Here is a 26,101-nt window from a genome sequence, read left to right on the forward strand (position 1 = left end):
TGGGCAAAACACCATCCATATGAAAAAAGAAAAAGAGGAAGAGGACAAAGATAACATCAAGAATGAAAAACAGGTCCTAAGTACAGTTAGAGACTTAAGAAGTAACACTGTAGGACAATTCCATTGACAACGTTGTACTGTACATTTGATTAACTAGACAATCTTTAGAAAATATAAATGATCACAGTTGACCTAAGAAGAAGTAGAAAGTGATTAGATAAATCAACATAGGCAAAAATGATTTGGAAGTCAAAGATCAAACTCCCCATAAGGCACCATGCCCAAACCAATATACAGATGAGTTTATCAGTCAGCTTAGGCTAAGTAATATTGCAATAACAAATAACACCAAAAATCCTGGTGGGTTTAGCAAAGCAGAAGTTCATTTCTTACACTACATTGCATGCCTACTGCAGTTTAGCTTTGTTTTTCTTCTAAGTGTTTTCCTCCAGGAGCCAGGCTATTGGAGCAGTTCCTAAATGGGGCACTGCAGGCCTTGTGGCAGAGGGAAAGGACAGCAGGGCAGAGTCAGGTCATGGCTCCCAGCCATACTGTTTCACATTCATTGGCCAAAGCATAACGCATGGTTCAGCCTGACATCAATACATAGGGCTTGAATGATCTTCCACAAGGAGGGGCAACAAACATTTCCAACTTAATATTGTCTTTACACAGGGCGTAGAAGATGGGAAGCTTCTCACCTCAGTTTGCAAGACTGGCATATTCCTGATACCAATACTGGAGAAAAATGGCACAGGAAAATTGAATTCTTCACCAGTTTCACTTATGAGTCAATGTAGAAGTTTCTCAATAAAATATTAGCAAATCGAATCCAGTAGCATTTTTTTAATGCATCCTTGAGAAGTTTGGTTTACACAAGAAATGCAAAGGTAGTTCACCATTAGGGAATTTTCCATTCATCCCACCATTCATTCAACAGTTATTTTTGGGGGGGCTCTCACTTTTCTTCCAAAAACTCTTGTAGGAACTAGGGATACATTGGTGAACAAAACAACGGTTAGTGTTACATTAATAGAGTAAAGGAGGAAGATCATATTATTACCACACTAGAGGCCAAAGGAGCATCTAATAGAATTACCGATAAAAAGCATTCTTTCCTTTTTAAAAAAGTTATGCTTAATAGAATACATTTATGTATTTATGTATTCTATTTATGTATTACATTTATGTATTCTATTAAGTATTTTATATATTCTATTAGTAATAGTATTAGTATTAGTAATATTAAATACTCATTAGTATTACCAATTACTAATAGTATTAGTAATACTAATTACTAATTAGTATCAGTAATTAGTAATATATATAATAATGAATAGAAAAAGTACTCATTCCTTTTTTAAAAAGTTATACTTAATAGAATACATATAATAATAGTGTATACTATTAGTAATAGTATATATCTTAGAAGAATTCCTGTTAGAGCCAGGAATAGGCAAGGATGTTCTCTATCTCAGCGACTGTTTAACATTGTATTGTAGATTCTGGCCAGCACTACATGGCAAGAAAAATAATATTAAACTTGGGAAGAAAAAAGATAGTCATTATTTGCAAATAATATTATTATCTAACTATTATACAAAACTGAAAGCATAGCCCATGGCCAGGCCCAGCTTTTAAACCTGGCAGAGTTTAAAAGTGAGATAAACCCTAGTGGTTTTCCTAAACAAAACACATGATTTCCATGGGAGCATATGTATGTTGGTAAAAATATTTTAAAAATTGAACGGACCAACACCAAATTAATAAGATGGATTATCTTTGGGGAGGGAGTATAGGACCAGAATTTTAGGTGGTAAGCTCAATAGGGATTTTAGATTTATATTTACATTTTTTCAAGGAAGAAAATATTTTATGAATTGTGCATTATAATGTCAGTTGATATCCTGTTCAGCCTGTAGTCTCTCATTAGCTGTTATTTGGGACAGGTGGTCCACTTAGTCAGACAATGTCGTTGGATGCCTAGGATGTGCCTTGCACTGTTTGTCACAGTGTTCCTATCATGTCAGCATCTATTCATAGTTATTATCCCAGCTTTATAGGAAAGGTAGTAACTCGTAAGTTCCTTGGTAAGGAGGAGAGTTCTCACGCTATCCCTGTGAAGTCAGAGCACTGTTTTTAACTGCGGTTTTACAGAGGGGTGGAGTGTCTTGCCCAGCAAGGAAGGAGCAGAGCTCTGAGTCAGATCCAAACAGTGTAACTCTGGAACCACACTGTGAACCAGCACATTGTGGGCTAGGTAACACCAGGCTGGGGATCCATCTCCTAGAACATAGCTTGCCATAGAGCAGACATCCCGTCAGCACCTGTGAACTGTGAGCAGGAGGCAGTGGCCTCGTTTACCGCATGCTCACCTTAAACTTGCCCACCTGGTTTTAGGAAGAGAATGGGCCGAATGGCTGGGTTCCCCATGGAGCAGAGCCCTGCCTCAGCCTAGTCTGCTGCTGCGTAAAAGTCCAGGGCTTTGCAGAGCCTCTCACAGTCAGCAAGGAGGAACGGTCTCCAGAGGTGGCCCCTCGAGCCCTAGCTCCACCCTTGGGAAGGGGCCAGAGCACAGGCAGCAGGCCCTGGAGCCCGTGAGCGCCGCACCCCTCCCTGGGCCAGTGGACATGGGACCAGCATGGTGACCAGATTTTTGGAACCCCAGTTGAGGACTAATGACTTTTTAAGTTTGTTTTATGTCAGAAGTCATATAAAAGGTACAAATGTTGCATTGTGCTTAGTTTTCCATCTAACATATGACATTTATTATTAAAATTATGTGAAGTCATCACAGTCCCAGCAAATCCCATCTATATGGCCACCATGGCTGAAGCATCCACCGTCTGCCCCTGACGTGTAGAGTAGCCCTTTTTTCCTTGTCTTGTGTTACCTCTTTTTGGCTTATGGGGGTGGCCTCTAAATGTCACAAATCCTTTAGGATTTTACACACTCAGCCCCCTTCTCCTTCCCTGAAGCCTGGTCCTCTGACCTCAGTCCTGCTGGGGAGGTTGCCCTTTCGTCATCTCCATCCCTGGACTCTTTAAGTTGAAGCACAGGACCTCAAGACTGTGTCCTCAGTTTTCTGTGTGGGTGGCCCCACTTTGGCTTGAGGGAAGGGTTTGGGACCACTTTTGAGTCTTCCTCATGAGGTCAGCATTTGGGGCCCTTGGGCTTCTGCATTGGGTGGCGTCCTCTGCATTGGGTGGTGTCCTCTGGTGGGGCCAAGTCACAGCCAGGAGGTCTGAACTTCCTGTGTGGCCACTGGCACAAGAATGGAAGAAGAAAGTCTTTACAACGTATAAATATTTTATTCATCAAAATGAAGTAAATCAGTTTCACAAAAGAATTAACCACTAAATGAGTAATGTGAAGTTTTTTCAGCTCAAGTAAGCATAATAAATGAAGTCAGTTAGGACTGATTTTTGAAAAATGTTCTGTGTCTTTTCTCGGAGCATCCTGAGGGCTCCCTGTGGTCAGATGTGACCTCTAGTCCACCAACTACTTATGGTCATAGTTGGTAGCTCTAAGCCTAGAATCCTAAAAATTCAGAGTGACAAGTGACAAAATTCACTTGTCTTTGCACATCGCCTAACACTTCCCACACTGACCTTCACAGGAGCCGCTCTGCTCACTCGCATGGCCTCATGGGCTCTGGCAGCATTTCACCCCCGCCTGTTGGCATTTCACTCTCCAGAAGGACTTGGTGTCACTTCAGACGTAGAGATTTTGTTTTGCTGGGCTCTGCCAGAATAGTTATAAATCACAAGTTTCTAGTACTGACTCTAGGAAAGACCCAGAATTCAGATTTCTACTGTTTGGGCACACATTTCTTCTGGCCCTTTGAGGTAATGGAAAGTACACCATACCTTGAGGGGTCCATGAGACCTGCCAGGCATGGTAGCTCCTCTGCAGGGCTGGCTGCAGACCTCTGAGGTCCGGCTGTGGGGGTCAGACTCCCTGTGAGCCCAGGAAGTGCTGATGGGGACCCTTTGACCTCACCATGGAGAATGCGGAGTCTGGGCCCAGCACAGTCACTGATGTCAGCCCAGGCAGGTCATAGAATGTTTTGGACCTCAGCAGCTTCATCTGTAAAATGGGCTGATTGACTGAGATCGATAGCATGTAAACTCTTTTCTGAGGAGGTGCTTTTCCAAATTCCTGTTTTCTAACCCTCAGCAGGCTCTGCAGTTGTGGCAGGCTTTTGCTGAGATGCAGAGCCGGGTCGGCCTCCACAGCCTGTGCTGCTTGAAGCAGAGAAGGGGCCTGAGCCTGCCCTACGTGTTCTCACCCCAAATGTCCTCCTTCCTCCGCAAGCCAGCCTCTCACAGGGAGTCCCATAAGATTTCTCTGGGAAGAAAGGCCTCATTGCTTTAGATTTGAAAAGCATCTCCCAGTTCATAACTGGGGAATGAAATAGATACTCTGAGGCCCAAAGGGGGTTATTGATGTGACAAAACTTGGATACAAAACTGAAGCGTATGAGGCTGAGGTGTGAAGCTAAGGGAGTGAGGAGGGGGCTGTGGGCTGTGGCAGCCCTCCCTGCTCTGCCACACTTCTGTGCAGAACTTAGGCAGGTTCCAGAATTCTAAATTAAACCTGGCCTTCCAGGTTGTTGGAGGGAAGCGAGATGGAATATAGCTTATTTAACAATGTGTTAGCCTTTGTTATAATTTCCCAGCATTTAGATATGTGGTGTAAGCTCCTTCATCTATCCTTGCCCCAAGCCTTGCAAAGATTAGTTCTCTTCCATGAGAAAACCAAGGCACAGACATACTCAAGCCATGTGATCAATCACGTCACGGCAGCCAGAGACAGAAGAATTGTCCTGGGGCATACGTCTCCATGTGGGGATTTTCCCTGAAACTGAATTTTGCCACTGTAGTGACCACATGTAGGTCTTCACAAGGCCTGGCTGTTTTGAAGGGGAAACAAATTCACTCTGGTGATCAAGTGCAGGCTTTAAACAGTAAATGGTAGGATTTTAAGCTGGGCAAGTAAGTAGGTCTGTCTGTGCAGGGGTGTGGGTCAGCCATTCTTTTTTTTTTTTTGAGACAGAGTCTTGCTCTGTCGCCCAGGCTGGAGTGTGGTGGCCGGATCTCAGCTCACTGTAAGCTCCGCCTCCTGGGTTTAGGCCATTCTCCTGCCTCAGCCTCTGGAGTAGCTGGGACTATAGGCGCCCACCACCTCGCCCGGCTAGTTTTTTTTTTGTATTTTTTAGTAGAGACGGAGTTTCACCGTGTTAGCCAGGATGGTCTCAATCTCCTGACCTCGTGATCCGCCCGTCTCGGCCTCCCAAAGTGCTGGGATTACAGGCTTGAGCCACCGCGCCCAGCCAGCCATTCTTAAACTACTTTTTGTGTGTGTCAGGCTTGAGCACAGGGACAAACATATCAGAGCTCATGGGAGCCAGTTCCCCAATGCCAGCAGGGAGTTACAGAGATGGAATAGGAGGTGCGGATGTGCTCAGGGTGTTGGGTTGCTGTCGGAGGCATCAGTATGAACCGATGGCTTTCCATAGAGAGATGTGTGGATGGAAAAATAGACATAGTGGTGTGTGCATATGCATCCACATTTCCCAGCTCTGTCCACTGGGGTGGGGCTGGAGGCAGGGAAACCCTAGCAGCAGTGAGCACCCGCATATCCAGATTTTGGTGTCTAATACCTCTTTTCTTTAGAGGGAGTCAGGCTCTGTGGAGCAAAGACTAATTCCTGGGCTGGAGTGGGGAAAACACAGGATGAAGCTGGAGCTTCGCTTTTATTTTCTTTTTACACCAGAAAATAAGGCAGTGCTTAAGGCATGATGAGGACACATGAGCGGGATATAGGTGCCAGCCTGAAGGAGGGAGTGCGCTTCCAAAAAAGAAAGGTATTCATGGGGTATGAGCGATGGACTAAAATAAAAACCCAGCTAGTCCACACTAACACAGATAAATGACTTTGTAGTAACAGGAGGGGGGCTCTTAGAGCAGAATACGGCTGAACAGTGTATCAGGAAATCACCAGAGGGTGCTGAAGTTGTGGACTCAGGCTTGATGCAAAGCAAGACTCTTACAGAGCCTCAGAGTAGTTCCACACGAAGCTTATTATCACCAGGGAACCCTAGAAACGACAGTGGACAAACCTGGTGCCCCAGCCACATGGTGAGAGCCAACATCACCCACCCTGCAGTAAACTGACACCACGTGCCTCCTCAGAGGAGATCCCAGAGGGACACCGCATGGCTTCCGGGGCATTCCAGCCAGTCACAAAGAAACATCAGCAGAGCCCAAACCGAGGGGCAGTCTTAAAAATAACCGACCTCCGTCAGGGTGGGAACCACAGAGAGGCCGGGGAATATTCCAGATGGAAGGAGACTGCAGACACACGGCAGCAGTCACCCTGAGTAGTTCCGCCCTGCTCTGGGGAAAAGAGCTGAAAAGATTAGGATCAATGAAACTGGAAGATGGCTTGTTAAATTTCCTGATTTCGATGTTGGTACTTGGTTATGAAAGAGAATGTCCACGTTCTTAGGAAATCTACACTGACGTGTTTGGGGGCAAAGAGGCACGCTGTCTCCAACTTAATCTCAGATAGTCTGGAGAAAGGTTGTGTGTGTGCGGGTGTGAACATGTTTAGAGGAAGGGAGAATGGGCGGAAAGGAGAGGGACAGGATGGTACAGCAAGCTGGAAGAATGCAGACGTTTGGTGAATCTGGGCAAATGGATATGGGAGTCTCTTTTACTATCCTTATAATTTTTCTGCAAGTTTGAAATTATTTCAGAATAAAAAGTTGCCCCCCAAAAAGGATGGCACACATTGCCTAGGAAAGGGGTGGTTTGGGTGTGAACAAAGGGTTCCTGTGGCATCTCGGTGCTTACATATCCCGGCTCCCCTGTAAGCACATTTAGCTGCACTGACAGCGCCTACATCTGGGCTTTGGCCACTCGCCCATCTTCATTCCCCTGGTCCTCACAACAGCCCTGCAAGCCCCTGCCAGCCGCAGATGGACACGCGGACTGAGGCCCGCAGGACTGTGGGGCCCCGCTGAGGTGACCAGCCAGAAAGGAGCTCAGAACTCAGGCCAGGCGAGCTCAGAGCCTGTACCCATGCCTCCTGCCTGGGCCGCCCTGTGAGGGGTGGAGAAGGGCTTCCTGTGCCTCAGAAACTGGAGGCCAAGAAGCACGTGATGGAAGGGTGGACCAGATGAGGCCAAGCTCCACCTTCTACAGCCTTTTCGGAATGTTTTTCTCAGAAAATATTGAGCTTGATTTGATGCCTTTTTAGTGGAGCTGCCATCGAGTTAGAGCTGCTTATGCGGCAGTGTCCATCCAGGAGTCAGTAGATGGGGTCAGCAAACGGCGCCTCCAGCCAAACCCTGCCCACCACCAGCTTTGTGGAATGAAGTGTCAGTGGGATGGCCATGCCCATTCCTGCAGTTGCTATCAGAGGCCGCTTCTGTCCTAACTGCAGAGACTGCAGTGTCCTAGAAAAACAGAGACTGTGTGTCACCCGCTCTCCCCAGGGAACATTGCTGGGCCTCACCTGTGGTGTTAGTGGACATTTCCTAACCCTTGATGACCCAGGAGATCCCCTCAGAGATCAGGCCCTGCTCGGCCTGTGGGCAGGAGGAACAGAGGTGGGCGTGGCACCCCACCCCGGAAAGGGACCACCCCATGCGGTGGGCAGGCTGCCTCCAGGATGCCCACAGGTTTTTCAGAAATATCTGCGAGTTGGCATATTTTGCTTGGATGTAAAAATGTTCCTTATGGTTCACAGGTGGTCCAGTTTGGTATAGTTGATTATTTCCTAACTAAATACATATTCCTGGTAACACTAAGTTTGAGTGTTTGAGTGATCACCTGCTTATTAAAAAGATAGGTTTTATATTTATGGGACTAAAAAATGTTTAATTTAAGTACATATGGAAATAAGACTTAAAAACTATACAAAAAGCCTACAAGTACTTTTTTTTTCTTTGCCATTGCTGGTTTAATAAGACAGGAATTGCTGAAGTAGAGTAGCGTGTTGGGAGGCCGGGGTTCCGTCTGCAGTGTTTACGCCGCGTGCGCAGTTACCTAGCTGTGCTCTGCCCGCCTTCAATAATTCAGGCTCTGTGGCGGCGGCAGCTGAGGGGCTGCTGTGAATTATGCATGAGTCTTCGGCAAGGCTTCGTGCAGCGTCTCCTGTTGGCTTCCCATCCATGAGCCTGAGCGCAGGCAGGGCAGAGCCGTCTTTGTCAGCCGTGTGCTGGGATCGCGGGAGAAACTGCAATAATTTGCCCTCCTGGGAGTGTGAGCTCAGGAACAATGTCCCTTTGTGGGGCCCAGGCCTTTGCTCGGGGCTGCCCGGGCTCTGCCGGCTGACCCTGGTATGGACTCAGAGGGGTGGTTTGCGGTGCATGGTTGGAAGTATTTGGTTAAGTGGCATCACAGTGGCTCTTATCAGCTCTACCCAGGTAAAGTCCCTTGTCCCCGTCTGCGTACCTTGTCGCGTTGTCAGGGGCACACTGACTTGTGTGGTCTTCAGGTATGTTTGCCGCAGCGGGGTTGTGTCAGTGGTGAGGGGCCCATGGGGTGCCTGTGCAGTGACGCGTTCCGTGATCTGACTTGGAGTTGTGACTTAAACAGTCGGAGTGTTTGAGGTTATGGTTTGGATGAGATGATCATGGGCCCAGGCCGTGTGTTACAGAACTAACTGCTAACTTTTAATCTTACGGTATTAAAATGTGTCACGTAACCTACATGTTTGACCCACCAGTGTAAATGTGGTGGCTTTTCCAGTCAGCAGCAAATCTGAACAGACTTCAAACTCTCTTTCACCAGGAAAGCATTTCTTTACTCAGATGGGTCAACTGAAAGAAAAAACCCCACAACAGTACCATAAACTGGACCATGTTCCCTAAAGTGGTGTTGGGATGCGGGGTGTGTTTTGTGGATGTCTTTTCTTCTTTGACTTAGATCACAGGTGTGGGTTTGACTCACGTGCCTAGCACCGGAGAATCAGGCAGGCCACTGCAAGCAGGCCCGTGAGTTACGGACGTGGTGGTGTCCTCACCTTCTGGCCTTGGAGCTCGGGTCGGAATGGTGGGTTTTGCAAGGAATTTTATTTTAGGCGAGTGCTGCTCAGGGTTCACGGTCAGGCCTGTGACTGTGCACTATTTTCCACGTGACAAGAACAGCTCCAGAGCACATGGAAGTGCTGTGAATCGTGAGATCCATAATTGAAAGTGGATGTCAGAGAGGAAGCGACTTTCTGTGTGTGTGGAGCCGCGTCGCAAAGAAAAATGGTGCCCACGGGGCTCTGCAGTCGCACCTGGCTCTGCTGTGTTCCTCCGCAAGTCACCTGCACGAATTTTGTCCGAATGGAATCATAAAAACTCACCAGGAGAGCTTATGATTACAAGAATTCTGGGTGGACGTTTTCTGGTAGCCAGTTGCTGAAAAACGTGTGTGTTGCTGGAGATACCAGTGTCCTTTGCGAATGGCTGGACTCAGTGCCGGACTTAGGAAGGTCCATGTGCCCAGCAGGTCCTGTCCGTGCCCTTGAGAAGCTGAAGAGCTGGGTCATGAATTTTCTGCCCTGATCCTTAGACAGGGGTGGTGTGGGCAACCGGGGCTATGGCCCAGAAGCTTCTCTTTCTGGCTCCTCCAGGTAATGTGTCTGCTTCCTCCACTCTCCAGGCTCCCGTGCTTGAGCTGAGGCCCCCCTCACACAGGGAGGAATTGCTGGAGCACAATTCCTGTGTCAGCACAAAGCTACAAAATGAGATTGTGTGAAGGGGGGTGTGGCTCTCACCCCCAGCAGTGCAGGGAGCAATTGGCAAGGTCACACCCCCTGTCTTTGCAATGCCAGAGGAGAGCAAGGACTGCAGCCTCTCTCCCTTCCTTGGAAATGGTTAATTTGCACTAAAGCAACTCTCACTTGAGCAGGCCCAGGAGAGAGTCTGGCACCCACACCGCCCCCAAGCCATGCCTGCGTCTGCTTTCTGCCGTACTCCTCTGTACCCGAGGCTGTGCTCTCTCTGGAGGGTCTGCCATGTGGGTTCCTGTACACAGCATCTGCCTCTGCAGGACCCAAAGGGCAGGAGCAGGAGCACACCAGGGAGGGAATGCAGATTCACTGGGTGGGCACACCTGGCACAGTGGAGCCGAGCACACCAGACAGGTCATCTTTTGCTGTTTGAAATACATTCGTGTTTCTTTCTTGATTAAACTTTTAAAGAGTCAATTATTGATTTGTGAGTCTTAGAAAATAATTAGTATCTGCTAAAGCTTTTGAACGTGATGTTAGTCAATACACCAGTCATCTTTCACGCAGAATTTATATCAATCACCATTCATTCATTCATTCCACAAATACACCAGCACGGACACAGGGAGAGCAGCCCTTTGGGTAGCTGGCCCCGTTGCTGAGGGAGGCAGCAGGGCCTAGGGAGCAGCCAGGGAACGGGAGGTGGGCCCAGGGGCTGGCGTGGGACTTCCGCGTGGTACCAGGGAGAGGCCCATCTCCCTCCACCAGCGGCACAGGAGGCAGATGGCTCACGTCACTGTGCTTGTGTGTTGGAATCGAAACACCTTTTGTTCGAGGAGCACAAGCGTCAGCACCCACTGGGGGTTGAGCTGTGCTGGCTGCAGCGTGCAGTGGGGCAGCCTCCTTTCTGCCTCCCATCTTCCCGCCCTGCTTCTTCCCAGGGCCCTCAGCTGGGCCTCGCCCAGGCAGCCTCCAGGCCACCCTCCAGGCAGCCAGAGAGACCCTGCAGTCCCTTGCTCATCACTGTCCCCCAGGGTTAACTTCGTGCTGCTCCACGCTGGCTCTCTGCTCTGCCCGGCTCAGCATGTCTTGTCCTGTCATGGAAGCTCTCCCTTACTCCCCGGAGGCCAGTTAACTTCTGTTTCTCCCTCAGTTCTCAGCCAGCCTTTATTGTCTCAGGAAAAAAAAGCTGGAGGAAAAATGTCTTGGTGCTCATAATGCAGAAACTTCATTCATGAGGATTGCCTCATTTGTCAGCATAAAATATGGCAAGGTTAGCAACACTGCTGCCTCAAATTCTGGGCTCAAGCCATCCTCTGGAACAGCTGGGACCAGAGGTGCATGCTATCCTGCCCAGCTAATTTTCAATTTATTTTCATTTTCTGTGGAGATAGGGTCTTGCTATGTTGCCCAGGCTGGTCTCAAACCCTTGGCCTCAAGTGATCGTCCAGCCTGCATGATCTTATTTTTTAAGTAGGTAGTATGTGCCCATGCGCTGGAATGTACACAGAATAGAATTGGCACCCAAGGCTGTTTCTGACGCAGGGCGTGCCACCGGGCCGACCAGCCAGCTCTGGTCTTCCATCTCCCAGCACCGGGCTGATGAACGAAGTGCACTCCAGCAGCAGTAGCTGGCTCTGGGCATTTATAGTTTATGTTTTGATCAGTATCATCAGAGGGGTTGATCTGCGTTTGCTCCTCCCAGCAGTGCAGAAGTTGCCTCTTGGCTCAGACTTCGCTGCCATTGTGATCTTGGTCAGGAGGATGGCTACAAACAGCCTGAGGCTTAGGCTCATGGCTGGTGTTCTGTGACGAGGCCGGTGCACCTACGAGTCTCCAGGGGCCTCCTCCTACTTGGTGGCCGCCTGTACCCTTCTGTTTTCCTTTTGGCTTGTTGATGGTTTTCTTGGCGTGTAGGTGCTCTAATGTAGAAGGGGGAGCCCGCCCGCCACCTGTGTGACGTGTTGCCAGTGCCCCACAGTTTCCTATCTGGGGACTTGGCTTATGGTGCTTTTCCCTATCGAGATTTGCGCCTCTGTGCCGTGCACCGTATCAGTGTTGCCTTCGTGGCTCTGGGCTTCATGTCTTCCTTCCAGAGGCTTTCCTCACTTCAATGTTTTAAAAAATTATCCCCCATTTTCTTCTGGTATTTCTATGATTTACACTTAAATCTTTGATTCATTGGGATTTGTTTCAGTGTGTGCTGGAAGGAAGAGATCCAACTAGATAGTTTTTCAGAGGTCATCTTCCCTGCGCACCCCACCCACTACCCTGATTGTGACTTAGACACTCAGGGTCTGTTTCTGTACTCTGTTGTTTCCCGAGGGTGATACCGATGCTGTCCCTTGTGAATTCGGGATCGTGGTCTGTGCTCTCGCGTTAGGTTGGCCTGGCCCTGCGTGTTCAGGATTGTGGTCTGTGTGTGTTATCGTGTTAGGTTGGCCTGGCCCTGCGTGTTCAGGATTGTGGTCTGTGTGTGTTACCGTGTTAGGTTGGCCTGGCCCTGCGTGTTCGGGATTGTGGTCTGTGTTCTCGTGTTAGGCCCGCCTGGCCCTGCGTGTTCGGGATTGTGGTCTGTGTGTGCTCTCGCGTTAGGTTGGCCTGGCCTGGCGTCTTGCTCATCTCGTTTGTTCCCCTCGTTTCCTGCATAACTTTCCGCAGGAGCTTTCACACTCCACTTGTGTGGTCCTAACAAGACACCCATAGGCAAGTGTCGGCGTGGTATGTCCGTTTAGGGAGAATTCCTGCCTGTGATGTTTTGCTCCTCAGTTCCCTGGTGACAGGATACTAGGCAAGCACAAAGAGTTGGCCCCCTCCCAGGACCCCTGCCCCAGAGAGAGTGAGTGTGCAAGTGAGTGTATGCCTGAGAGTTTCACACCTGGCTTACATGCAGAACAGGGCACTTGCCACATGGGGAAGTCTTGGATGTTGGGATTCTTTAAGCAAGGCATTTCCAGACAGTTCTGTCGACATGGTGGCAGAGGTGCTGGGTGCAGAGGGAGCCTCACATGGCCCCTGTCCTTGTGTCCTTGGCCCCAGGGCTCCTGGCTTGGCCGCCCTGTCCTGAATGTGAGTGCCAGTACGCATCCTCTCACCGTGCGTGCCACCCCTTCCACCGCAGCTTGGAGTCAGGGCTTCCAGGTGAGCCCCAGTTCCCCCGCAGCTCAGAGTCAGGGCTTCCGGGTGAGCCCCAGCTGCAGGCCTGTGGGTCTTCAGTGCATGCTGACTGCCACTGCGATCACACATGTGATCTCACAAATAGCAGATCAACAGCATGGTGGATTCAAGGAAACGTTAACACTGTATGTTTCCGTTCCTATCCGAGAACTTCCTTTCAGTCTTCTTTTAATTTTTTTCTATAGCAGTTTAAATTATTTGATTATTCTTTAACATTTTCTTTTTTAATCTAAATGCTCTTTGTACTTTGAATGACTCCTGCCGAGTGTAGCCTCTGGCTGCCATGCTGACCATGAGGGACACTGTTGGATCAAATCCCTGGTTTTGTCTCCTGGGCCCTAGGGCTCCACTTTTCTCTGGTTTAGCGGGGCCCACACTGTGGCCTCCTCGGAAGCCTCTGGCCAGGCCTCTGCCTGTCGCCTAGAGCACATCTGCACACTGGGCTGAATCCATAAGGTTTAGTGTCACTTCTGCCCCGAGAGGAGTTGATGCTGCGTGACTGCCCCCTTCCTGGTCTCTTTCTACCTCTGGTCCCTTGCTGCTGATAAGATGTGTTCTAATTGCTGGCCTGGAGCTGGAGCCCATCAACTCGTCCAGTGGGATCAGTCCTGTGGCCTTGACTTTACGGCAATGCCAGCCTGGGCAGTTTGTCCTGCGCACTGTGCCACAGGAGGCTGGTGAAGGAGCAGGAGGGGAGCATGGCATATTTTATTACGCTGCTGACAACATTCTGTGAGGCTGCTCTGTCCGTCAGCTGCGTTCCTTAAAGCTGTAGCAGAAAACCAAGCCCAAAGCCCAGGGCCTCCTAACAACGCAGGTGTAGTGGCCACCTCGTCACACGTCATCTGTGGTCAGCAGGGCGTGGCTCAGCTGCAGGCTAAGGGCAGCCCTGTGTGGGATACCCTATGCTCACAGAGGAAGCACTTGTGCTGCAGCAGAGTGGGCAGCGGCTCCTGAAGCTGGGCTCACACTGGCCACATCCCTTCTTCTTGGGCTCAGGCCAGGTCGCCCACTCAGGGACAGGGGTGCCCCCACACTGCTCGCGTCAGGAGGGACGGGGTGCCCCCACACTGCTCGCGTCAGGAGGGACGGGGTGCCCCCACACTGCTCGCGTCAGGAGGGACTGGGTGCCCCCACACTGCTCACGTCTGGTGGACGAGGGGTGATGAACAGGGATTTCCTGGGGACCTCCCTTCTCTTTATTCAAGAGCTCAGGAGATACTGGGAACCAAAGACCACTGAGGGCCATTTTGCAGACAAGTCAGGCAGGATCTGGTGTCCTGGGATGCGTACTGTGCCATATCCTACGTCAGGTTGCCTGTAATGAGCCGCTGAGCCGACACGCGTGTCTGAGGGCTTAGCTCTGGACACTGTGCCTGAGCGTTTCGTGTTGAGAAGGAGCCACATGTGGAGCAGTGCACAGTCACGGGTGTGTGGGTTCCACGTCCGGAAGGTGAGCCTCGTGCCCCCCTAGACTGCACACTTGTCCCCAAGGGCACCGTGGGTCAGGACATAACACACGTGGCATACACGGCGCCCTGTGCCCAGTTGCTTTTGCTCTAGCAAGTCTGGGAAACGCCTCGTTGCCATGATGGTCTTAGTGCTCTGCGTGTGCATGTTTCTGTGTAAGGTTAGTTGCTTTTCTTGTTCAACCCTGTGGCTGTAGTTTGTTTGGGTGAGTGTGCACGTGTGAGCGTATGAGTGTCGTGCAAGGGTGTTGTGTGGGTATGCACATGTGAATTGTGTGCTTGTGCACACACATGTGCAGCCGCTCAAGGTTGGAGTCTGTGTTTTGTTCCCTGCTCCATCCCTGTGTGTAGAAGGCACTGGCAGGTGGTAGTTGTGCCGTGCATGGTTGTTGACTGAATGGGTGTTGGGACAGAGCTTGCTGCGTGTCCCAGGGTCTCCTGTGGGAAGGCAGAGCGCTCGCTGGGCCGGGGCGGAGGGCAGGGGTGCAGGTGCTGTCTGTACTGGTCCCGCAGAGTTGACGGGCGCCGACCTGAAGGACTGCGTCAGCAACAACAGCCTGAGCAGCAATGCCAGCCTCCCCAGCGTGCAGAGCTGCCGGCGCCTGCGTGAGAGGAGGGTCGCCAGCTGGGCTGTGTCCTTCGAGCGCCTGCTGCAGGACCCCGTCGGTGTCCGCTACTTCTCTGTGAGTAGGGAAGAGCCAGGGCCAGCGGAGCAGTCTGTGCTCTGCAGAGACTACCGAGCAGGATCCGCGGGCTGTCCTAGAGACAGCGGCACCCTGCGGGCTCTGAGCAGGCCCGTGGCAAGGGCCTCCCCTCCCTGGACCGCCACCCTCTCAAGAGCTCAGAGGAGGGTGGGTTGGATCCTGCCCCTGGTTCTGTCCCCAGGGAGAGTCCCTGGCCCTCCCGCGCTCCACTGGGGTCTCTGCAGCCTGCCGCACTGGAGCTTCCTATGTGCGTTGAGAAGCCAGGTGCCTGCTTTCAGCTCTTCAAAGAAATGTTCTGCTTTTGGGGAAAGAGCTGGAAGCGGCAGCGCGGTTCCCTAAAGTGCTGGGCAGCAATGAGCTTTCTCTCTCCAGGCCCTCGGGCAGCTCACTGAGCAGCCTATGACCCCATGGTTTCTGTAGAAGGGAAGTAAGAAAAAGGAGGACCGTGTGTCAATGTTAATAAATGGTATCTTTCTTAGGATTTTCTAAGGAAAGAATTCAGTGAAGAAAACATTTTATTCTGGCAGGCCTGTGAATATTTTAATCATGTTCCTGCACATGACAAAAAGGAGGTAAGTCTACATTCGGGAAGTGGGGGCTGTGAGAGGGCGTGGGTGAGAGGGCGACGTGTGTGAGGGCAGCACGTGTGAGAGGGCGGTGTGTGTGTGAGGGCGGCGGGTGAGGGCGGGGCGTGTGTGTGTGAGGGCGGTGCGTGTGTGAGGGTGGCGCGTGTGAGAGGGCGGCGCGTGTGTGAGGGTGGTGTGTGTGTGAGAGAGCCGTGTTGTGTGAGGGCGGCACGCGTGAGAGGGCGGTGCGCGTGAGGGGGTGGTGTGTGTGTGTGAGGGCAGCGCGTGAGGGCGTTGTGCCTGTGTGAGGGCGGCGCGCGTGTGTGAGGACGGTGCGTGTGAGAGGGCGGCGCGTGTGAGAGGGCAGCACATGTGTGTGAGAGAGCCCTGTTGTGTGAGGGCGGTGCGTGTGTAAGGGCGGCACGTGAGGGCGGCAGGTGTGAGGGCATGTGTGAGGGCGGCGTGTGTGAGAGGGCGGCGCGTGTGTGAGGGCGGCATGTGTGAGAGGGCGACGCGTGTGTGAGGGCGGCATGTGTGTGTGAGGGCGGCGCGTGTGTGAGAGGGCGGCACGTGTGTGAGGGCGGCGCGTGTGAGAGGGCGGTGCGTGTGTGAGGGCGGCGCGTGTGAGAGGGTGGCGCGTGTGTGTGAGGGCGGCATGTGTGTGAGAGCTGTTTTGTGTGAGGGCAGCGCGTGTGAGAGGGCGGTGCGTGTGTGAGAGGGCGGCGCGTGTGTGAGGGCGGCGCGTGTGTGAGAGGGCGGCGCGTGTGTGAGGGCGGCGCGTGTGTGAGAGGGCGGCGCGTGTGTGTGAGGGCGGCACGTGTGTGTGAGGGCGGCGCATGTGTGAGGGCGGTGCGTGTGTGTGAGGGTGGCGTGTGTGAGGGCGGCATGAGCGTGAGAGAGCCACGTTGTGTGAGGGCAGCGCGCGCATGAGGGCGGTGTGTGTGAGACAGAGCCGTGTTGTGTGAGGGTGGTGCACACGTGAGGGTGGTGCGCATGTGTGAGGGCAGCGCATGTGTGAGGGTGGCACGTGTGAGGGCGGTGCGTGTGAGAGGGCGGCGCGTGTGTGAGGGCGGCATGTGTGTGAGAGAGCCACGTTGTGTGAGGGCGGCGCGTGTGTGAGGGCAGCATGCACGAGAGGACGGCGCATGTGTGTGAGGGCGGTGCGCATGTGAGGGCAGCGTGCGCGAGAGGGCGGTGCATGTGTGTGAGGGCGGTGCGCGTGTGAGGGTGGAGCGCGTGTGAGGGCAGCGTGCGTGAGGGCGGCGTGTGTGTGTGAGGGCGGCGTGTGTGTGTGAGGGCGGTGTGCGTGTGTGAGGGCGGCGCGTGTGTGTGAGGGCGGAGCGTGTGTGAGGGTGGCGTGCGTGTGTGAGGGCGGCGCGTGTGAGAGGGCCGCGCGTGTGTGTGAGGGTGGCGCGTGTGTGTGAGGGCGGAGCGTGTGTGAGGGTGGCGTGCGTGTGTGAGGGCGGCGCGTGTGAGAGGGCCGCGCGTGTGTGTGAGGGCGGCGTGTGTGAAGGGGCGGCGTGGCCTCATTTGAGGCTGGCTCGGTGCAGGGAGCATCTAGAGCAGTTGGAAAGTGGATGTTAAAATATTTTCACATGGGTTGAAAAAAATCATTTCTTTTTCAGAATAAATTTTTAAATATACATGATATTTAATTTTGCCTAAACGTGGTTTGTATAAACGCCCTCAGCCCCAGCTTTCACTAGCAGATGGGTTGTCTTTCAGTGTGCTGGAATTCTGAGGAGGGAATGTGTATTTAGGGGAATTTGAAAGCAAATCAGAGGCAGGAGTCATCCCAGGCCATGGGTTTCACCGCTTCTCCTCCTGCGCCTCGTGGGAGTTGCGGGAGAGGCCTGGGAGGGATGCTTTGGCTTGGCCTGGCTGCTGTGTTCTCAGTCGGCCTGTGGCCTCGCTTCCAGGCTCCGGGGCTGCTTTCATCTGCTCACGATGCTCAGAGGGCGCTGCTCTCCTGCGCTCCCACCTTGCCAAGACCAGGTGTGTGTGGACACACGGCACTACTGTCCGTGTGCAGCTGCTGCTGGGCTCGCATCGCCCGGGTCTTTGGGACACTTTAAGTATCCGTTTAAACAATCGTAGAAGAGCCCACCTGTGCTGCTGCATTCTGGCCACACTTGTATTTATTTATTCAACTAAGAGGTAATGACTGGGTCCCGTGAGAACACATCTAGTGCCCGGGGCTGTCAGGCCTTGGCAGGCAGCAGGAGTGTGGGGAGAGGAAGCCGTACCAGGCTGCTCAGGTGCCTTTTCTGTCAGCTTTCCTACAGGGCCCGGGAGATTTTCAGTAAGTTTCTGTGCAGCAAAGCCACCACCCCGGTCAACATCGACAGCCAGGCCCAGCTAGCAGACGATGTCCTCCGTGCACCTCACCCGGATATGTTCAAAGAGCAGCAGCTCCAGGTAACCCCAGGCCATGGGAGCTTGTGGGGAGTCCAGGCTAGGGCTCGGGGTATAGGGTCCACCTTCTAAGAACATGTGCTATCAGGCAGGCCGGTGGATTGAGAGCATCACAGACACAGGTGGAGAAACGCAGGCAGAAAGTGGAGCTTTCAGTAGGGCCGTGAAATAAGTCCCGAACCACTGTGTGCCTGTCTGCAGTGTGCTGACTGTTCACACTGGCTCATGTTTCAATGCATGTGCATCTGTGTGGAGTCATACCTGCATGGGTGATGGCACATCTGCGTTTGAAGTTTTGCATTGTAGGACATTGCTGTGGTGATGTGCGTTAGGCCCCATGCCATTCGAGACATGCCTTTGCATGTCACTGCAGCATGTGGGTCACATTCACAGAAGCATAGGGTGGCATTTTCAAAGCAGTCTGCTGTTAGATTCTAGTCACTTTTGGTTTTAATCTTATTTAATGAAAGTTATCTGGAGTCTGCTCGTACTGATGGCTTCTGTAAGTTGTCAGAATTCACTAATTTTAAGAGTGATAAAGGCTGGTTTGTTATGAGAAAGAAGACTCAGATATAGGGGCACACTGGAAATAACTCTTAAGTACTCTCGGGGCTGGCGGGGGAAAATGGACTGAAATGATGTCCTTTCAGGACGGCCAGTGGTTGCCTACAGGTCGCCAAGCAGCCATGCGCCTGAGGCCGCATGTCCAGGTCCCTCCTGTGACTGTCCTGTCTTACATCCCCTCCCCAGATCTTCAATCTCATGAAGTTTGATAGCTACACTCGCTTTCTGAAGTCCCCACTGTACCAGGAATGCATCTTGGCGGAAGTGGAGGGCCGCGCACTCCCGGACTCCCAGCAGGTCCCCAGCAGCCCAGCTTCCAAGCACAGCCTCGGTTCAGACCAGTCCAGTGTGTCCACGCCAAAAAAGGTGACCTCCCTGAGGCTGACCTCACGCCCCTGTGGGTTGTATGTCATCAGCTGAGAGCTGTTCTGTGGGAAGTGAAAAGAGGCCCTGTCGGCTTCTTCACCAGTGGTGGGTGATGCTCCATGCCAGGAAGTTCCAGCTGCTGTTTCTGGAGTCCTGTCAGGGCCACACTATGACCTATAGAAGTGATACCATCCCATAGAGTGCTTGTATTTACAGCTCAGTATTGCCTCCTTTGCACTTAATGTCAGAGTAAAATAACTTTACATGGTTTTAACCAAGGTTTCCATTTGATGACAGTTAAGTGGAAAATCAAAATCCGGCCGATCCCTGAACGAAGAAATGGGGGATGAGGATAGTGAGAAGAAGCGGAAAGGCGCGTTTTTCTCGTGGTCACGGACCAGGAGCACCGGGAGGTCCCAGAAGAAGAGGGAGCACGGGGACCATGCAGACGGTTTGTGGGATGGCTCTTGGGCTGTGGTGTCCAGGCCAGGCAGCCGTGTCCCTGTTCTGGCACTGCTCTGGGGGTTGGTGGTGACCTTGGGCCATGTGTGCAGTGAGAGGCCCTGTGGGTGGGTCAAGGAAGCTTCTCTGAATGAATAAGGAATGCCACTGTGTCTGGGGGACACGACCTGTCAGCCAGCCAGAGGGCAGCAGGGCTGCTCCAGAATCTTCCAGAGAAAAGGGCTCAGTCTGTTCCAGCCCATGCCTACCTCAGGACTCCCCAACACAGTGGCGGCTGAACATCTGTGTCCTCTCCTGCTTTTCACTACAAAAGTAATAGGTGCTTTTGGTAGAAAATTTGGAAAATACAATCAAGTAAAAATAGGAACACACAAATGTGCTATTGGGCGTCTCCCCCAGTGGCAGCTTGGTTCTCTGCCAGGGCTTTTTCCTAGGTAGGTGTCAGTGTCCATGTGCCTTTTCTATGTGTTTGGGTTTTAGAATGTGGTAGCATAGTTGAAGTTGTGAGCATTTTCCATGTGTGTGGTTTTAGAATGTGGTAGCGTAGTTGAAGTTGTGAGCATTTTCCAAGCTAAGGTTGGTATTGGATATCGGGGGCTGCCCATTCTGGATGCTCTGTCCCTTTTTTCTCTTGTGCACGTCTGAGACTTCCTGTAACAAAAGTTAGGCAGAGAGACGGCTCCCAGGGCGCCAGGGGGTGGGGCTGCAGGGTCCTTGGTGGCTCCTGGCTGAGCTCCAAATACCAGCTGGGTGGTGTTGGCAGGCAGCAGGGCAGAGGGCCTGGAGATGCCCATGCTGAATGCTGGCGAAGATGAGGCTGTTCTGTACCAGGTGCTGAAAAGCACAAAGGGGATAGCTGGGAAGATTTTCTTCTCTAGAGATTTTTGGGAAAGGTATTAATTTTCAGGAATGAGTGTCCTGCCTGACAGAGGACTGGCACTAAGCCTGTTGTCTCCTAGTTTAAATCAGGCAGTGAGGTGATTGCGCTCGTACCAGCCGGCATGGGCCTGTTGGAGGCAGGTGAGCAGGGTGCTCTGTGCTCTGCCGCTGCGGCTCCTGTGCGTGCCCTGCAGTGCCAAGCATTTGTGCGTGGCTGCTCCCCGCCTGCAGAGGGGAGCGTTGTTCCCGGGGCACGGAAGGAGGTGCTGGTGAGGGCTTGATGTGGGCAGCCCTGAAGTCCTGGCCATGCTGTGAGGTGCTCTTCTCCAAGCAAAGGCAGCTGAGAGTTGTAGAGCTCACCTTTGTAGGAGGCCACCTGGGAGATGGACACTATGGCATTGGGTGGGGCCAGGCCTCCCGCGTACCTGGGAGATGGACACTATGGCATTAGGTGGGGCCAGGCCTCCCGCGTACCTGGGAGATGGGAGTGTTTGCTTCAGACAGTCCATCCACTCGTGCCCACCCCCACACCTGGCAGATCTGCAAAGGGCCTTTAAAACCTTGATAGAGCTGGGCATGGGAGCTCACGCCTGTGATCCCAGCACTTTGGGAGGAGGCTGAGGCGGGCAGATTGCCTGAGCTCAGGAGTTAGTGACCAGCCTGGGCAACATGGTAAGGCTCTACTAAAAATACAAAAAAAAAAAAAATAAAAGGGGGGGCCAGGCACGGTGGCTCATGCCTGTAATCCCAGCACTTTGGGAGGCTGAGGTGGGCAGATCAACTGAGGTCAGAAGTTCGAGACCAGCCTGGCCAACATGGTGAAACCCCGACTCTACTAAAAATACAAAAACTAGCCAGATGCGATGGTGCATGCCTGTAATCCCAGCTACTCAGGAGGCTGAGGCAAGAGAATTACTTGAACCCAGGAGGTGGAGGTTGCAGTGAACTGACATTGTGCCATTGCACTCCAGCCTGGGCAACAGAGCGAGGCTCCATCTCAAAAAAAGAAAAGAAAAATTAGCTGGGTGTGGTGGTGGGCACTTTTAGTCCCAGTTACTCAGGAGGCTGAGGCATGAGAATCACTTGAACCTGGGAGGCGGAGGTTGCAGTGAGCCGAGAACTACACTCCAGTTTGGGTGACAGAGCAAGACTGTCTCATAAAACAAATAAATAAAACCAAACCTTGATAGCAGTGGGGCACGGTGGCTCATGCCTTTAAATCCCAGTGCTTTGGCCAGGGGCAAGGTGTGAGGATCATTTGAGCCTAGGAGTTCAACACCAGCGTGGGCAACATAGCAAGACACTCATCTCTACAAATAAAAATAAACATTAGCCAAGTGTGTAGTGGTAGCACACCTGTAGTCCTAGCTGTTGGGGGGACTGAGGTGGGAAGAAAATTGCTTGGGTCCTGGAGTTGGAGGCTGCCGTGAGCTATGATGGTGCCACTGCACCCCAGCCTGGGGGACATAGCAGCGCTCTGTCTCTGAAAAACACAAAGCAAACCAAAAAATAAAACCCGAACTGCAGGCACTCCCAGAACTAACACATTCTGATCTTGGCCCAGGATGTGGCCTGGGCATCTGTTCCTGTGGAAGGTGGCTGCAGTCTGGAGGCCAGTGGGTCTGGGAGCTGCCTTCCCCTCTCCCCTCAGGTCCCAGAGCCCATGCACAGCAGCATGGTTTGGGAGCAGGTGCTGTTTGAAAAGTCCTTTCTGTGTCAGAATCTTCATGATTTGTAGATTAGCCTAAGAATATAGTTCGTTGAGGTTAGTGACAATTGACACTTCATTATGGTTCATGTCAGGACGTCAGAGAAAAAAGTGGGTCTGGAGGCCGCATCCGGCGGAGAGCGCAGGCTGTTGCCACAGCAAGGGGTTTCCAGTTAGGCCCAGAAACTACATTTGGGGATGAAAGCTCCAGATGGAATGGAGGAAAGGCCCTGGCCGGGACATACACCTGGGTCCGTGCTGTGGAACTGCACGTACTGATGTGACTTATTGGGCACCTGCCGTGAGCCAAGCATGTTTTGGAGCCAGGATGTGGCGGTGGACAGGGCAGAGAGTGGCGTCTCCGCTTCGTGGTGGGTAGAGCCGTACTGGTCCCTGACTGGCTTCCAGGGTTAGGAAGACACATGTGACTTGTCTCCCCCAAGCGAGGCGAGGCGGTGCCTTGCGGGGAGGGCTTCCTGGCGTCTGCCCTACGTGCTGTGTGTCTGTCTGCTCAGCCTAAAGGGGGAGAGGGTTGGGAGATGTGACCAAATAAATAGGGTTTTGATTGACATGAGTCACTGTGTTTCCCCTGTCAAGACCCCCTGCATGCCAATGGAGGCCTGTGTCGCCGAGAGTCCCAGGGCTCTGTGTCCTCTGCGGGGAGCCTGGACCTGGTGAGTCACTGTCTCCCCTTATCCCACAGGCCTCAGGCTCAGGGCTGTCCCCACCAGCTGACTGATGACACCTCTGCCTCACGGAAACCTGCGTTTACAAAACCCAGCATTCACTTTGCAAAGCTGGGGGACGAGGCTCGGGTGCCGGCCCAGGCACAGTGGCTAAGTGCAGGGTGGCCCAGGGCCCCATCAGGCCCCAGCCTCATGGTCCCCCAGCCTAGGGCTCCTGAGAGGGCACGAAAAACTATTAGTTATACGAGGGAGGGAACTCAAAGTATCTTTGGATTTATTTCTTAAGTCTTTTTGTTGTAATTTAGTTTTTGTGAACTCCCACTAAGAATCAACAGAAGGCGTCGAGAGCAGGTGCTCCGTGTCTCACCGTGTGAGCATCACACCCACTGCCGCACTGCAGGGTTTGCCCCTCTGCCTGCGGGCCGCCTGTCTCCCGCACCCTCTCACGCCTGCTCACTGCTTGGCTGGTGCTCTTCCTGGCCCCAGTTTCCAGCAGATGAGGGAGATGAGCGGGCGCAGGCAGGACTCGTGAGCTCGTTAGATATTGTTTGATAGGAATTTTGGAAAACCTCACTGGTTGCCAGCATCCTAGTCATTTGAAATTTTCAGGCAGGAATGAATGTAGAATATAATTTCTTCTTCAGTTGTTCCAAATAACATTGAAAGCTGTAAGGATTTACCAGGTGTCAGTTAGCTCCTGCTGCCTAATACCTCCCCACCCCCAAACGCAGAGGCTGGAAACAATTACTGTTGTGCTGGGTCTCTGGGTCAGCTTGGTGGTTCTGCCCATTCTGGCCAGCCTTGCCTGTGTGTTTCTGGTTACCTGGCACATGAGCCAGCTGGCTGGTCCCAGAGGCCCTCAGTTGCATGACTGGCCCTTGCTGGCCCTTGGCTGGAGCAGGAGCACTGACAGGACCCTTCGTTTGCCTCACCCAGCAGGCCAGTTCACCCCATCCCACAGCCGTCTCAGGAACCCCAACAGTGAGCAGAGGAGGATGGCCTCTGGAGGCCCAGGCTTGGAGACGCTCTTTCTGCCCACTGAGGTCTGGGCTGGGGCTGATACCACCTCTTCATGAGAGGAGCCACAAAGCCATATTACAAGGGGCACGGAGACAGGGAAGGGGATGGTTGGGCCATTTGTGCAGCCAGCCTGCCACTGTACAAACTAGTTTCCTGAAATAATGCTCAGGGAAAAGCGACTTCAGACTACCAGAAGGCAGTGATGATGAAGTAACAGTCCAGGCGAGGTTTACAATGGAACGATGTGCTCGGGGAGCTGTGTATAGAGAGGATAGCGTGCTGGAACCCAGAGCCCCAGGAGGGAGTGGTCCTCACAGGGCAGCTTCAGTGGGCGCCTCAGGACGGCCCTGCTTCTGGGTGGAGAAGCCCAGATGTGCCTTCTGAGCAGAGCCGCGTCAGGGCCCATGCTGTCCTGAGCACGATGGCCAGTGAGGCCCAGAGCTGAGAGAATGATGACTGCTCTCCCGTGTTAATTCACAAAACCCAACGCCTCAGGCAGTGTGGACTGAGCCTGAGATGTGTGCACCTGGGGAGCTGCAGGTAGGACAGTGGCAGGGCACCAGCCTCCCCAGCACGTGAGGCCTGGGCCAGCTGGGCTGCTCTGGGAGATGCCCCGCTACCCTGTGATGCTGGTGCCCGCTTGACTGCTTGTCTCCCCACTCCCCAGTCAGAGGCCTGCAGGACTTTGGCACCCGAGAAGGACAAGGCCACCAAGCACTGCTGCATTCACCTCCCGGATGGGACATCCTGCGTGGTGGCTGTCAAGGCGGGCTTCTCCATCAAAGACATCCTGTCTGGACTTTGTGAGCGGCATGGCATCAACGGGGCGGCCGCGGACCTCTTCCTGGTGGGGGGGGACAAGGTACTGGGCCCGCCTGACCCTCACGCTGCCCTCAGGCCATGGCCTCCCTGCTCCCTGGCCCCTAGCTTTGTGAGAGTCCTCAGGCTGCCCCCTCTTGCGCTCCTCATTTCAACAGTGCCTGGAGTGGAGGCCAGATTATCTGAACTATTTGCTGGGAGCACTTTGCATGCGGGTGCTAGGTTGGTGTGGAAAGAGTGATCGCTTTCTTTGGATGGCTATTTCTGAAGCTGCTCTTTTGCTCTGCACAGCTATGCACCTGGGGCACATTGTTCTGCCTGTCGGGGGTGCCTCTGTGCCCATGCTGATTCTGGTCTCTCTGTTCCTCAGCCTCTGGTGCTGCACCAAGACAGTAGCATCTTGGAGTCAAGGGACCTGCGCCTAGAAAAGCGCACCTTGTTTCGGTAAGAGGAAGATCGCTGTCATTCACCTGAGGCTCCCAGAGCCAACCCCGTGTGCCCACCACCTGCTGGTCTCTGCACTTAGCGGGTAGCCTGTGGATGCTCCATACTGGGCTACGATGGGGTGTCGGTGGGGGTGGCGGGGGATGGAGGCCCACATGAGGCAGCCCCCCTGCAAGCCCGGGGGTGAGAGGGGCCCTCTCCTTCCTGCCCTGTGAACAGGGACTGCCCTGGCCTGGTGAGCACAGCCCCCTAAGATGCCGAGAGGGAGGGGCAGGAGTGCTGTCCATAGGGCAGATGCCCCACAGGTAGCCAGGCTGTTCTGCCGGACACTGCTGTCCCGGGAGGAGGAGGAGGCCACAGCCCTTGCTTGGCCTGACTTTTCCCACGTGGAGGAAGGCACTTTCTGATCAGCTGGGGCTGAACTGGTGCGGGGCACACCGAGGCCTTGAGGGCGGCCTGGGGCTGTGCTGTAGTTCTGCTCTTGAGACTGATCTAATGAGAGCTGACATGAGTTTGTAGTGAATTTTTTCATCCCCCACCAGGCTGGATCTTGTTCCGATTAACCGGTCAGTGGGACTCAAGGCCAAGCCCACCAAGCCTGTCACGGAAGTGCTGCGGCCCGTCGTGGCCAAGTATGGCCTGGACCTCAGTGGCCTGCTGGTGAGGCTGGTGAGTGTTGCATGGGGCCCGGGCGTCATCACCACGGGAACTATCTGTTCCCTTTGGCAGCCTCTGTGGTGTTCACTGAAGAGGGCACACCAAGAAGTGGTGTCTTCCCCCTATTTTGTTGTCCCCCTTGGAGGAAAGGAAACAGCCTCTGCCATCCCCAGTTCTCATTCTGTTCAGTGGGAGCCATCATGGTTTATGTGTACCTTGGTCATTCCAAAAAGAATTGATATTTGAGATGTGGTTTTGCTCCAGGGAGGCCAAAATGAGAAACCAACCAACCAACCCCCGGAATATCCCCCGCTGTTGGCAAATGTGATCAGATGAGAGAGTGCGGATGGCCCTGCCCCCATGGCACCTGCTGGGCCAAGCCGGGGCATGGTGCTGATGCCCCCCGGGCATGGTCACGTGGAAATGTCCTGAT

The 26,101-nt window shown here is 52.9% G+C and overlaps 1 protein-coding gene across 2 annotated transcripts in view; it reads left to right on the forward strand.

The window, feature by feature from the left end:
- RGS12 (regulator of G protein signaling 12) overlaps nucleotides 1-26,101 on the forward strand; it is a 150,872-nt gene that overhangs the window by 109,333 nt on the left and 15,438 nt on the right. For both annotated transcript variants that reach the window (XM_025386157.1, XM_025386158.1), the window contains 9 exons: nucleotides 14,892-15,061; nucleotides 15,562-15,654; nucleotides 17,923-18,066; nucleotides 18,814-18,993; nucleotides 19,291-19,444; nucleotides 22,640-22,716; nucleotides 24,416-24,610; nucleotides 24,938-25,011; nucleotides 25,554-25,680. In XM_025386157.1, the coding sequence (XP_025241942.1) occupies nucleotides 14,892-15,061; nucleotides 15,562-15,654; nucleotides 17,923-18,066; nucleotides 18,814-18,993; nucleotides 19,291-19,444; nucleotides 22,640-22,716; nucleotides 24,416-24,610; nucleotides 24,938-25,011; nucleotides 25,554-25,680 (1,214 nt within the window). The remainder of the gene's footprint in view (nucleotides 1-14,891; nucleotides 15,062-15,561; nucleotides 15,655-17,922; nucleotides 18,067-18,813; nucleotides 18,994-19,290; nucleotides 19,445-22,639; nucleotides 22,717-24,415; nucleotides 24,611-24,937; nucleotides 25,012-25,553; nucleotides 25,681-26,101) is intronic.

Source organism: Theropithecus gelada, chromosome 5, assembly GCF_003255815.1.
Source record: "Theropithecus gelada isolate Dixy chromosome 5, Tgel_1.0, whole genome shotgun sequence".
NCBI lineage: Eukaryota > Metazoa > Chordata > Mammalia > Primates > Cercopithecidae > Theropithecus > Theropithecus gelada.